The sequence below is a fragment of the Talpa occidentalis genome, unplaced genomic scaffold (genome assembly GCF_014898055.3).
Source record: "Talpa occidentalis isolate TD23 unplaced genomic scaffold, MPIMG_talOcc4v2.1 talOcc4.8, whole genome shotgun sequence".
NCBI classification, from domain to species: Eukaryota; Metazoa; Chordata; class Mammalia; order Eulipotyphla; family Talpidae; genus Talpa; species Talpa occidentalis.
Genome location: NW_023605194.1, coordinates 61,104,091 through 61,118,574, shown reverse-complemented (window position 1 = coordinate 61,118,574; position 14,484 = coordinate 61,104,091). Strand labels below are relative to the sequence as shown.

Sequence of the window (14,484 nt, the reverse complement as noted above, 5' to 3'; positions counted from 1 at the left end):
AAGAAGGTAACACACATATCAAAGAACCTCCTTATCAAAGAACCTCAAAGTCAGACCTACTTTCTTCATCTGGAAAGGTAACAAACTTTTTTACAATTTGTCAGAAATCAGCCATTTTCGGTTTCCATAGTGCAGTAGTTATCTCGTTTGCCTAACAGAATTTTGCCAGTTTACATCAGCACATTTAACTTCAATATATCTGACTATAACAACATAGCTGACTATAGAATGAAAAAGAGAGTAGAAAGTTCATTAGACAACAAAAAGTATACTGGGAGTATTGCATCCTGACCCAACAGCTCAACAACCTAATTAAAGCTATAAAATATCTGGCAATTATAAAAATGAAAAAAAAATGTTTTCTTTTAATAAAGCATTACTATCCTCTTTGGACAGTTTTAGGTAACATCCTTCTGAATATCTCACACCAGGCATTACCCTTACACATTCACTGAAAACATTTTCACCCTTTTCTAACAGAAGTTCAAAGGAACATTTTCACAATCAGCCAAATAACACATAAGCCCTTTTCAAATAAATCTTTTTTGTTGCCAGGAATATTTTTTTGTGGACAAAGTTCTTGTAAAGAATGCTGCCTAGCAGCAGTCAGAAAACCTAGATATTGAAAGTCTAGCTTCATTATTTATTAGCAATTTGACCTTCTTACATACTACAACCTAAGAGCAAAGGTACTGACTTTTATCAAATATTATGCTTATCTTTTTATACAGCAGACACTTTATACCTCTAAACCAGGGTTTCTCAACCTCGGCCTTATCAGTTAACATGGGCCTGCTAATTCTTTCTTGTGGTAGGGTTGTCTTGTGCATTATAAAATGTTTAACAGCATCCCTGGCCTCTACCCAGCAGATGCCAATAGTATCTCTCTCCCCATACCCTCAACTGCAACCAAAAAGGTCGCCAAATGCCCCAAGTGGGAAAGGTTCACCCCTAGTTGGTAGCCAATAATCTGAAAAACATCTAACCTATTTTTCGAACAAACCAATAACCACCTTACGGGTTAAGGATTTTTACAATCAGTTAGAAATATGAAAACTAAAGCTCATTAAGTAGTGTCTTTTATTACACAACTGATAAGTGGCTGAGCAAGGATTTATGCCAGACTTTAGATCTAGCTGACTCCCAAACTTACACATACTCCTTCTAATTCCGTTTTACTGTTTTTTTATACTCAATATTTGCCATGCTCAGCTACTTAGAGTTTACAAATCCAGTAAGATAATATATGTGTAATTCTATTAATCTAATGAAGATAACACATTACAGATCTGCTTAAAGGAAGATCATATAATAGATGGGTTCATGAAGTGTGATCCCCAGACCACCCGTATCAGCATCACCTAGGAACTTGCTAGAAATACAAATTCTCAGGCTCCAAAACAAACCCAGTGAATCAGAAATTGTGAGGTGTGGAGCAAGTATCCTATGATTTAACAAGCCCTCCAGATACTTCTAAAATTAGAACTGAGGCCTCCCCGGTGGCTAGCGGTTGAGCCCTGGGCTGCGAAGCTGCCTGTAGCATCTGCAGCGCCAGATCGTTCTCAGGCCACTGGGCGAGGGTCCCACACGGCGCGCAGACCTCTCCTGCCGCCCGCTGCTTCCCTCAGCAGTGTACTTCGTCAGTCTGCCTGTTCTGTTCTCCGCTCTGGCTCTGGTGAATTCTCTCACCTTCCCGCGCTTCTGACTGTACCCAGTGCTTGTATAAATAAATAAATAAATCTTTAAAAAAAATTTTTTGGAAAAAGAAAAAAAATAATGGGAAAATACTCCACCAGGTGCCCAAAAACCCTGAATCCTTGTTTGGCCTCAATTTTCTACTAATTTTATTGAAGCTACGGTTAGTGTACTACAAAAAAACTTTTTTTAAAAAAAAAAAGGTTGCTCTATCAATTAGATTACCTCTTCTTTGCAAAATTAAACTAGCTGATGGTTAAAAAAAAGTACTAAACAAATATAAGACACTGTTAGGGCACAGAAAGCTGATTCTATTCCATTAATTAAAAGACCTGACTCAAGTCCTTTCTTCTTTCATATTTCAGTATGATTCAATGAAAATGTTAAATAATTTTACAACATGGCTAATTTAAGCCTGGCAAAGCACCACTTTCACATGAAAAAAAAGCACAGGCATTCCATTTCATCCTGACAGATTCATAGTCAAGTAATCCATAAACACATGTCTAAAAATAAGCATCTAAAAATCAAGCCCCAAATTTCATTTTAAAAGTAGAAAAAAATGTTCAATTCTATTTATTTACTCTCCAATCAGTTCAGAGTAACTACAATATTCAAAAAAAAAAAAGAATGTCACTAGTACATGAGAGCAAAAGAATTTTAAATAGGAAGAAAATGCACTTTAAAGCAGTTATGTGCAAATCTGAACATGTTTTCTGTAATTATAGGATACACTATATTAATTCAAATCACAATGCTTTTCATACCTTTAATACATCCTCTTCAAAAGAACAAACATATTAAACACAAAAATTTAGCAGAGGGCCTTCCTGGTGGCTACAGAGGTTAAGCACAGCACTATTAAGCTATCCGCAGCCTCTGCAGCATGAGTTCGATGCCCAGCCTGCCAGGGAGTACTCACATGGTGCAGCAGACCTCTCCTGCCTCGCCCACTGCTCCCCTCAGCAGTGTATTTCAGTCAGTCTGCCTGTTGTGCTCCTCGCTCTGTCTCTGGTGAATCCTCTTACACGCCCCCTCCACACCTCTGGCCTATACCCCAGTTCTTGTATACATATTTATGTAATACAGAGCTGGGGTACAGGCCAGAGGCGTGGGAGAGTGAGAGAATTCACCAGAGACAGAGCGGAGAACAGAACAGGCAGAAGGACCTAAACTCACGGCTGAGGAGAGCAGCGGGCGAGACAGGAGAGGTCTGCAACTCCATGTGGGTATCTCCCTGGCCTGCGAGGAATCAAACCCGCACTGCAGAGGTTGCGGGCAGCTTCACAGCACTGTGCTCAACCCGCTGCGCCACCGGGGAAGCCCTACATAAATCTTTAAAAAAAAATTTAGGGCCTCTCCGGGGTTAAGACGCAACCTATAAAGCTGTCCACAGCCACTGCAGCATGAGTTTGATCCCTGGCCAGGGAGCTACCCACATGGCGCAGCAGACCTCTCCTAACTCACCTGCTGCTCCCCTCAGCAGTGTACTTCAGTCAATCTGCCTGTTCTGCTCCCCATTCTGTCTCTAGTGAATCCTCTCACCCCCAGCATCTCTGGCCTATACCCCTGTACTTGGATGCATAAATAAAAATATAAATCTTAAAAAAAATTTAGCAGAATGCAATCTTGGCCATAACTAGAGTCTTATTTTAGGCTGAAAAATCTATAAAAATCAAACAAAAAAATTCAGAACCATGCTGAAGCGTTTTAATAATACTAAACCAATTTTAAGTTTTGCATAATGATATAAAGCAAATACAGGGGCATGTAACATTAAAGAACGAGAAAAAGTAAGTGTTTTAGACAACTCAATTTTTCCATAAGATGTCAAAATGCACAGTTCAATACTACGACCTTCCCTTGGACCAAAACTACAGCTAACTTATACAACACATAACAAAATAAGTAATAGTTACATAATCAAATAGTTACATACATAAATGGAAGGAGCACATCAACCATGCTGCTCATGCATTCTGCAAAGACAGACAAACACATGAAAAGTAAAAAATAAAAAAAACCTCACTGAAAATCAAATGCTTTAACTATTAAGAGTACTAGAACATAGTTGGGAGACCAGTACAGGAAAGAGAAAAAAAAAAAAAGAATATTCCTATGCACATACTGGCCTTTATTAATCAGATCTCAACAGAGCTTATTCCATTATTCCACATAAGATAAGAATGAGAAAAAAAGTCTGTTATCTCTTCCCCCCAAGGGCTTGGAATAATTTTAAGAATCTTGGGCCTCCCTGGGGGTGCAAGAGGTTAAATCTCAGCACTATGAAGCTATCAGCAGCCACTGCAGCAAGGGTTCACATCCCGGGACAGGGAGCTAAACTACATAGCTCAGCAGACCTCTCCTGTCTCACCAACTGCTTCCTTCAGCAGTGTATTTCAGTAAATCTGCCTGTTCTGCTCCCTACTCTGTCTCTGGTGGATCCTCTCAAATCCCACTCTCTACTCCTCAATGCCTACACCCCAATTCTTGAATGCATGAAAATAAATCTTAAAAGAAATCTTGGAGCCTCCCTGGGTGCACATGGCATTAAGTCTCAGCACTATGAAGCCATCCTCAGCCACTGCAGCACAGAGTTTGATCCCCAGCCAGGGAGCCATCCACATGGCACAGCAGACCTTTCTTGTCTTATCTGCAGCTCCCCTCAGCAGTGTATTTCAGTCATTCTGCCTATTCTGCTCCCCACTCTCTCTCTGGTCAATCCTGTCAGTCCCTCTCCCCTGCACCTCTGGCCTACACTCCAGCTCTTGAATGAATAAATAAATCTTAAAAAAAAAAAAACCAACAAATAAAAGAATCTTGATCAAATGTAAAAATATTAAAAGTTTAACAATAAACTCCTAATTTATATCAAAGGTTGCCAGATTATACTAAATGCAAATTTTGTTATAATAAATATAATGTGGCATTCCAAGCTTTATGACTCCTCCAAAAATATGAACTTAAAAAGAAATGCTAAGAAATACACCTTTATTGAAAAGTACTTTACACAAATTTACATGGACAGTTTTCTCTCATTTGAGGCAGAGATTATTCTGAATAAAAATGTAATATTTAAGCTGACCTATCTTTAATATTGTAAGAAAAAAAAAATTTTTTAAGATTTATTTATTTATGCATACAAGAGCTGGGGCACAGGCCAGAGATTGGGGGTGGGGGGTGAGAGGACTCACCGGAGACAGAATGGGGAACAGAACAGGCAGACTGACTGAAATACACTGCTGAAGGGAGCAGCAGGCAAGTCAGGAGAGTTCTGCTGCGCCACGTGGGTTGCTCCCTGGCCAGCCAGGGGATCGAACTTGTGCTGCAGAAGCTGCGAACCACTTCACAGTGCAGTGCTTAACCCCTTGCGCCACAGGGAGGCCCAAGAAAATTTAGTATTAAAAAAATTTTTATTTTCCAACTTCTACTTTCTTATACAATAATAATAGGAGGGCCTCCCCTGGTGGCGCAGTGGTTGAGCGCTGGGCTGCAAGCTGCAGCGCCGGTTCATTCCCCAGCAGCCGGCAAGGGCCCCACAAAAATAAATAAATAAATAGAAAGCTTCCATCTTTCTTGGTTAGCATGATTAGCTTTTCTTTAGTCAATCCTGAGTAAACCAAGTTTTGCATTCTATTTGTGATATAACAGCAAAATCACAGACACATTAGGGCCTCTGGTGACGCAGGAGTTAAAGCAGGAGTTACAGTCATCGCCATCAAGCATGAGTTTGATCCCCAGCCAGGGAGCTAACCCACAGGGCACAGCAGACCTCTCCTGTCTCACCAACTGCTCCCATAAGCAGTGTTATTTCAATGGATCCACCTGTTCTATTCCCCACTCTGTTTCTGGTGAACCCCCTCACCCCCTGCACTTCTGGCCTATACCTCAGTACTTATATGCATAAATAAATCTTAAAAAAAAAAAAAAAATCACAGACACATTACACCATAGCTCCTAAAGAACTATCACTATTTTAAAAAATAACTAAAGCTTGGGCCTCCCCGGTGGTGCAGCGAGTTGAGCACCATGCTGTGAAGCTGACCGCAGCCTCTGTAGCGCCAGTTCAATCCCGGCCAGCAGGTGAGGGTCCCACATGGTGTGGCAGACCTCTCCTGTCTCACCCGCTGCTCCCCTCAGCAGTGTATTTCGTCAGTCTGCCTGTTCTGTTCCCCGTTCTGTCTCTGGTGAATTCTCTCACCCTCCTGCGCATCTGGCCTGTACCCCAGCTCTTGTATAAATAAATAAATCTTTAAAAAAAAAACCTATAGCTTAAACCAATTAAAATTCTAACATTCCCAAAAGAAGAAATTCAATTATAATCAGTGCTCTTCCCATAAGTGAAAATACAAGTAATTTCTTATGCCAGGGTAATCTGAAATTATAATTTAAGAGCAGAGGTTACCATTAAATATTTACAATGTGACAAGTAGTATGCAAAGTAAATTACTTATATTATTCATTTATTCTTCAAAATAAACTTTATGTGGATAGGTACATTATCTCCACTTTACAGGAAAAAATAGGCTGAGAAAGACTATGTAACGAGAAAGACTATATAACCTACTCAAAATCATCCAGATACTAAGTGGAAGAGCCAGGATTCCAACTCAAGCAATCTGGATCTACAGTCAACTCTGCCACCCTAAAATCTAAAATGAAATAATATACAATATGTAGAGAAAAGCAATAATCAATATTTTAATATAGTTTAAATATCTTATGATATTTGAAAATTAGGAAACAATATTCACCAAACTCTCTTTTTAGAAATGATAGTATGCGTTATGTTTACCTATATATACACACAAAGAATATTCAAACACTTACACATATGTTAGAATCACTGATCATATTTGAAGTGATGACTACTGATAATGGTATAACCACTTAATATATAATACAGGGCCTCCCTGGTGGCACAAGAGGTTAAGCACCGCACTATGAAGCAATCCACAGCCTCTGTAACATGAGTTCGATCCCCAGCCGGCCAGGGAGAAACCCACATGGCGCAGCAGACCTCTCCTGTCTCGCCCGCTGCTCCCCTCAGCAGTGTATTTCGGTCAGTCTGCCTGTTCTGTTCCCCACTCTGTCTCTGGTGAGTCCTCTTACTCCCAGCATCTCTGGTCTGTATGCATAAATAAATAAATCTAAAAAAAAAAAAGAGAGAGAAAAAGAAAAAGAAAAATATAATACAGAGTCTTTCTTTTCCACACTATGCACAAGAAAATTTTTTCGCTGGCAGATGCTGTCATAGTATTTCTGACAATATTCAGAAAACTACCAATGGTATTTCCCTGACACTGTCTATCCATCTCAACACAAACTGATGCAAATGAGGAGAATCTGCCTTTACCTAGAGTTAAATAAAAACTTCCCACTCAAAGCTAATTCACATAAATTGTTATTCTTATATTATTATTATTTTCCCCTAAACTGTGCTTATCCTTCTTATATTAGTATTTCCCAACAGTCTTTTGTTTTTTATTTCAGGACAAATTATTTTAAATGAAACAAAATGCCAATACCCGTTCTATAACCAGTAAGGAAAAAATCGAAAAACTAGGGAATAGATGAGTAGTCAAAACCAATATACTAATTTCACACTTAACAACTGAAAATATTGTACATTGATAAGTGCATGTATTCAATAGTTACAAAGAGAATGAATTAATATTCACAAACCAAAATACTTTTGATCACCTAAGAAAGAAGGCATGTTGCTATAATGTGGCCTATATAAAAGAATAAAGATTATCATTTTGTTCCCCAAGTCCTTTCTAATTTAAGATTACTCAGTATAATTTCAACATTACTGATATTTCTGATAGTAACTGCATTAATTCCAAAGCTAGCAGATGAGAAAGCAATGGTAAAACAGAACTGAAATTATTCTTGACCCCAATCTCTTAAGTAGATACAAATATATCCTTAGAACAAATTCTAACACTTTTATCATTATAGGCCACAAAAGAATTTTCCAATGCTGATGTAAAACCAGTGTATTTAACAGAAAAGGAGATGAAATGGAAGGCAGGTTCTAAGAAATAAATACAGGGAAAAAATATGGAACCAAATAAATTTCTTTTACTATAATTAATAGCACCTATGGAAGCTAAATCCTTACAGCTCTGCCAACCCCTAACATTTTGATTCAGCAAAAACCTTTACTACGCATACACACTTCTAACCTACTTTCTAAAAACTCCAATTTCATATACAATATTAAATCATTTCCTACATGTTCACCTTACTAAAAAGGCTAAGGTACAAATTTTAAAAATAGAACGTTAACTAAGAGTGAATTAATGTTGAAATTTTTTAATGGATTTTCCATAGTAAATATTTCTCCATTGAAAGTCACAGAAGAGAATACCTCATAGTTACTAAGCTTCAAGTTATCACTAAATGAACAAACAGTAAATAGGGCAAATTTCAAAATGAGCACATTTGAAAATAGGAACTAAAGACTTTGCTTCCAAAAAGGAAGAAATTTCCTATTAAGAAGTCTGCATATTTTATGTAATTACCAGTAAAAAGCACAAAAAGTGATATTCTTCCACATAAAAGTTACAATAGCACCAGCTACCTTTCTGATGTCGAAATGCTAAAAAGTAAGACACTCAAGTGTATTTATCTTTCTGAACCTAAATTTAAAATTAACATGGTTATATTTCACCATATTTTATGATGTTTAATTATTTATATCATACGCAATATAAAATTGCACTGACTGTACAACTGCGAAAACGTTTACAGGCACAGCTAAAAAGTTCTTTTTCCTTAGATTAAGAGTCATATAAATTGTAAATAACTCTCTTTTCAGGTGTGCTTTATTCTTACATAAAGCTTTACGAAAATGAAGTTTGTAAATTTTCATGTAGCAGTTAGGTGTCCCCATCGTGTTGTTTAGGAAAGAAATACAACTTAGCAGACACATAACAGTGTAAAATAAAAACTAAATGCAATCTATAAAAACAAACACACACAATATGGTCATATTAGTAATCCCTAATCTTAAGAGATAATACAGTTAACTTCAATTGTCATTATACTCTAAAATTAAAAATATCCTCTACAAGGGGAATAAAGATACAAACTTATCAAACAATAAAAAAAAAACACTAAATTTCCTGTGGGATCTAAAGATGCTAATTTTTTTAGAGACTCATGTTTAGTAGATAAACAGTAAGTGTAAAACCTCACCAACAAATTCTTTTTAGAATAATCAATTTTTCAAAAATATTTAAATCTGAGTCATGGTCCTCAATCCTCCTCTGAGAAATCACTTCACTGTTAATCTTCCTCAGAAAAAAAGTATTCCAATCACTACTTTCATAAAGGAATTTACCTCTTACAGACTAGCTGCTGAAATAGATAACTTTACAACCTGCCAGAGACAGTCTTCATGACCATTTTAATTTTCCCCCCATAAACACAAAATAACAAAGTGAAACCAAGCAAATCAAAGTACTTTGGTATATCAAAATTATTGGAAGAACTGTCACATAAAGCAAGCCCTCCACTGACTTTTCCTTAACCGATTTTTTTTTTCATATCAAGATTTGGCTCAATAAAACCACAACTCTAGAAATTAAGTGTTATTAGTCATTTGATGCAGAATTTGATAACGCTTTCTATGCATTCCATAACTAAAAGCACAGTTCTAGAGAAAGTTTTAAGTCACATGAATTTCACTTAGAGACACACATACTCTGAACTCAAAGGAGAAACTGTCAATCACCTTACTGCTCACATTTAAGAACCTGCCAGAACATTATTAGTCTTATACCATGATAACTTTAAATGAAATAGGCATTTATTCACACTAACAATTGACTACCTTTGAAATATGTTAGAAATCAGGAGTTTTTCCATAGTTAATTATCTTCTGGACAAGCAGATCAAGTTCAGCCTTAATAAAATTTTCAATTAATGCAATCTTGAAAATTTCCCACTATTCTTTAACAATATTCTTTTAACAGAGAACTGTTAACTTTTGTGTATTGCTACTTCTTCTGTAACTTTTATCTTCATTTCGCAACAAAAATGTGCGCAAAATTAGCTCTGCACACTTCTGTGCAGCTACATAATACAAAGAAATAAAACATCTTGATATAAAATATTTTCTCCGAAGGAAAAAAACCTGCCCCACAATTTTAGGACATAGACACTTTAGTATCACTCTTTAAAGCAAAATGTTTACTTACATTTGTTAAGAATTAACTTTCATTAAGAGTACTCTATTAACACACAATTATGTAACTTTAACTAAATACTGTCCATTGCTACAATTCATATCACCAAATTTTTGGTCTTTAATAGGGCCCTTAATATAATGCTTCAGTCACCTCAGGCCAATAATTTAATTCTGTTTTTCATGCCTTATACACTTGCCTACCAGTAAATCTCAATTCCTTTGATATTTTCTATTCTGCAAAAACAGAGGGCTCTATCCCCATCTTTGATCAAAACCAGTTTGTTATACCTGAAACTGCAAAAATTACTGCCTTTCAATAACCACTATCTTTTGAAGTACAGACACCAAACTTTGAGATAACCAAAACTATACACACACAGTTAAAATTCTTGGGTTTCTGTCTTATTCGACAAGCTGACTCAGTACATTTAAAACACTACAGATAAAAACTAAGACACCTACAATCTGAAGCTGGAGTCATCCACTCTTGCCACCACTTCTGGATTTTAACTGGTCAATTACACTGGACATTCTGCACCAGTCAGAGTAAAATTAACAGCTACCCAAAGGTGTCGGGGGCCCAGAAACCTCAGTGAGATGAGTGGCAATTCTGGCATCACAGCACTACTGAAATTTCAAGTGAAAACTGAAGTTTAATCTCTGCAATCACCATTTGCTATACACAATACCCCTGAACCTACACCACATTATCATGAGATCAAAAAGCACTAAATGGCCATTCTATTAAGTACGACAGGAGCCCTGAATAGAAAAATGCTACCTTACTGCAAATTTCATGCTCTATCCTACCTCACCCCATCAGGAGAGGAAAAGGCAAATTTAACAAAGATCTAACAAGAGCACCCTGTGAGGCTTATTATTGCACTATTGATTTCAAACTTCCGAAATGCAGCTCAAAGTTCTAATTAACGAGGTTTAAACACACAAGTCTACTTTTTGCTCTCAAACGAGCACCATATATGCAGGACATGATTCTCCTTTTAAAGCTATGCAAATCAGTTCACAACTCACATTTTTTAAAAAAATCTATCGATGCAACCCAGGAAATTAAAAACAATCACTGCAAGATTCTGATGCAATATGCGTACGTGCAGCACTAATTTTCATTTTAATCTGATCTATACCCTTGATCTAGGGCCTAAAGCCAAGATTTAATCGAAATATGCTGAACCTCAAAGCGTCTACTTTTCTGTTCACTTAGTCGACCGGATTACCGAGCTGGCTAATCCACTAACAGTGCACTGTATTCTGCATTAACGGACAATAGCCCTTCGGAAGAGACCCCACAGACAGACCCAGAAGCCAGTCGGCGCCTTGACACTTGCAACCAGGCAAGAAGAGTTCGGTCTCGCCGAACACACCCTAGCGTGAATGCCTTCAAGAGACACACAAAATACCTAAGACCTAGAAATTCGACCAGGGTTAGATGTTATAGTCACCCAAACTACGGAAAATTTTCGCATCCTTCTCCTCCCACGGTAGGAGACAAGAGTGACAGAAAGGCAAAGAGCAGCAGCAGCCCCAGAAATGGATACAGGTCAAGTCTAAGTCGAATCCATCCTCTTGATATCTCCTTTTGTTTCTGCTAACGATCTCTTTGATGATGGCTGTCATGTCTGGGAGCCTGTGGCTGAAGAAAAAGGAGGAGAGAGATGGCAGAAGCGGCTGGTGGCGGGGCTTCTTCTGCAGGATGGAAATGGCTCTGGACTTGGCGGTGGCTGATGCCCCTCGCTCGGCTGCCGCTTGGCTCTGGACCGCAGCCGGGTAATGGCTGCTGCGGCGGCTGCTGGATGGTTGCAGCGGCGGGGCCTGCTTCTCCTCAGCAGCCAGAGGCCTGGCAGCGGCGGCAGCCGCACGGGGAGAAGACGCAGAATCCTCGGAGCCGCAGCCTCCTCCGGCGGCCTCCGGAGCCCGGGCCGAGGGGGGTGCGGCGGCGGCGGAGGGGAGGTTTAGAACCGGCCCGGGTCCCTGGCCGTGCCGCCGCCGCCGCCGCCGTGTTGGAGGCAGGAGGAGGGGAGAGAGCAACTCTCCGGCGTTCCCAGCCCTGGCAATGGTGACAGGCGACGCCGACCCCCTCCCCGGAGCTGCGGCCGCCGCCGCCGCTTCTCCCCCCCGCTCCAGGAGCGGGAGGTGCCGCCGCCGCCGCGCCTCAGCCGGCTCCCGCCCGAGCCCAAGGCTTCCACCTTCCCTCTCAGGAGAAGCCGGGAAGAGGCTGCACGGTTAGAAAAGACCGAGAGGAGGCGAGGAGCGTCGCCGCTGTCGCCGCCGCCGGCCGGCCGGCTCCCCGAGGGCGCTGCCCCCGCGGCTGCTCACGGGCGCTGAGAGGGGCTCTGGGCCGCGGCCGCCGCCGTCTCTCATCTCCCTCGCCTGCGCCCGGCCTCGCCTCGCAGCGGCTCAACTCTCAAACTTCCATCATGGCTGCAGCTTCCGAGAGGAGAGAACTGAGCGCAGCCGCGTCCCGGCGCCCGAACGCGTATCCTGCCGCAGTGCACAAAGAGTCCCGCCACATCACCGCCCGCCGGCCTGCCCGCCCCCTCCGCCGCCGCGCGGGGAGCCGGGGCGCCGCCGGAGCTCCAGGGGCGGCGGGAGGCGGCCGGCACCGCGCCGAGGGGAGGGAGGACGGGCCGGGCCGGGCCGGGGCGGCAGGGAGGGGGCAGAAGCGGCCGCGCCGGGTGCGAAAGCCCAGTCCGCGACCTGCGGGCGCCACTGAGCATGCCCAGTGGGGCTGCCCGGGGCTCGCTCGGGCTTGTCGGGGAGAGCCCGCCGGTGACTGCGCTGGCCGCGGCTGCTGCGGCTACGCAGGGCGGCGGGAGGGTGCCGAGCCTCGGCCTGGGCCCAGAAACCCAGCCCGGGGGCGTGTGGGCTGCCGCGGGCGGCCGGGGGGAACCGGAGGGGAAAGCTGAGGGGGTGCGTTGAGGAGTGTCACTGGCCGGCGTCCGGGGCTGCCGGCGCGCAGGTGGAAAGGACTGGGGGGCCGGCGCTGGGCGGTGTGCGGGGACACGCTGGGGCGGACCCCGCAGCGGGGGCGCCCCTCCCCCTGCCCCCCAGATTTCCCCGGCACGGCCTGCGCCCTCGCTCTCCTTCGGCACCGTGGCCGGGTCACAGCCGTGCGCGGGCATTTACCTGCCGCAGCCTTTGCCAAGAACGCCCGCCTCCCCTCCCCCACCCCAGGCCGGGTCCTCAGGTGTCAGTCTCGGCACAAAGAACAACCCCCTATTGTGTCTCCACCGCATCTCACCTCATCCGGCTCCTCGCGCCGCCCCACCTCCCGCTTCCCCGGCAACTAGCCTGATTTGCCCTAAAAATGAAAGCTCCCGCCCAAGCGCGTCAAGTGTGAGCCCATCATCCCTGAAGCCCTACGTCTCCAAGGACGGCCGTCCCGGGGGACTGGAGGCGGGCGCCCCAGGGTGGGCCGCAGCCCGCAGCGCCGACCCTCTCCGCCCCCCGAGGCGCGCGTTCTGGCCGCCGCGTCGAGCTCAATCAAGCCCGGTCCTCCGAGGCGCCCTCGCCCCGCCCCTTTTGGACCAGCGTGAAAACCCGGCCGGGTGGATCGCGCGGGGGCCCGGCGGCGCGCCCCCCGCCCGCGGCGCCGTGCACGCCGGCCGCCGGGCTGCAGCGCCCGAGTGGAGTCCCGCACGGCGGGCGCTTCCCCCCTGCGAGTGGGCGGGCCCGAGCAGGCCGAGGAGCGCTCAAAAGGAGGTGGAGGGATACCGAGCGCGGCCGGAACTACTTTCGCGGGGTCACGTGGGCGCCTAGTTGGGGAACTTTCCAAATTCCCACTCCCCTGTGAGAGCTCCCGGGGCAAGTGCTTCGCTCCCCGCGCCCGGGTCGCTCCCGCCCCGCGCGGGCGGCGGGACCCCGGAGCCTTCCCGGTGGCGGCGGACAGGCAGGCTCAGACGAGCCTTCCGCCCGAGCGCTGGCGGGGTTGGCGCCCGGGGAGCTGGTTACACAAGTACCCACATCCAAGCACGTGCCCCCGCCTTCCCTCACCGCTGGCGGCCGCCGCTGACTCTTGCAGACCAGGGAGCGAGAGTTCCCCAGCGGTGGTCCCACCGCCCCCTTGCTGCCCACGAGAGCGAGCCGAAGGGCTGAGACCGGAGGCTCCTTGCGCCCGCCCGGCTAACACAACTGTGGGAAAAAAGGGTTGGGCCCGGAGGCTGGCGCTTCTCTCCCCTGCTAGTGCCCTGCCCATTAGGGCGAACTCTGGGTTCTGTGCTCCAGGGGCAAAAGGGTATCTCCTGCGGCAGCCGGCTGCTCGGATTCGCCGGTATTGCAACAAACTTCCAATCACTGCCCCACAGCTGGTGAGCGCGCCCCACCTACTGTAGATTCCGCCAAGTGACTTCTCTGGTCGCAGAACCTCGTCAATGGCCGTCAGCCCAGAACAAACCTGTCAAGTCGGCTTACAACCCCGACTGGTTGACCTAACTCCGGGAGAGAGCTGCTTCAGAAACGCTGAGAATTGGAGCTCATCAACGACAAAAGCTTGTTGTCCACCCTCTGCTTGGAGAGAATGGGCATCAATCAACACCAATCAGGGGATTTCTTCCTTTCCCCCCCCCCACCTG

At 44.3% G+C, this 14,484-nt stretch overlaps 2 protein-coding genes across 2 annotated transcripts in view; one reads left to right on the top strand and one right to left on the bottom strand.

Moving 5' to 3' along the window:
- The window catches only part of PTEN (phosphatase and tensin homolog), an 86,111-nt gene extending 73,580 nt beyond the window's left edge, over positions 1 to 12,531 (bottom strand). Inside the window, exon 1 of the mRNA XM_037497321.2 lies at positions 11,452 to 12,531. Coding sequence (XP_037353218.1) covers positions 11,452 to 11,530 — 79 coding nt within the window. The 5' untranslated portion in view covers positions 11,531 to 12,531. The remainder of the gene's footprint in view (positions 1 to 11,451) is intronic.
- Positions 12,532 to 13,220: 689 nt separating this feature from the next.
- On the top strand, positions 13,221 to 14,008 carry KLLN (killin, p53 regulated DNA replication inhibitor). The gene is given in 4 exon segments (XM_054690679.1): positions 13,221 to 13,249; positions 13,286 to 13,627; positions 13,629 to 13,905; positions 13,907 to 14,008. Coding segments are annotated over 4 exon segments (750 nt in total).
- Positions 14,009 to 14,484: the final 476 nt, after the last annotated feature.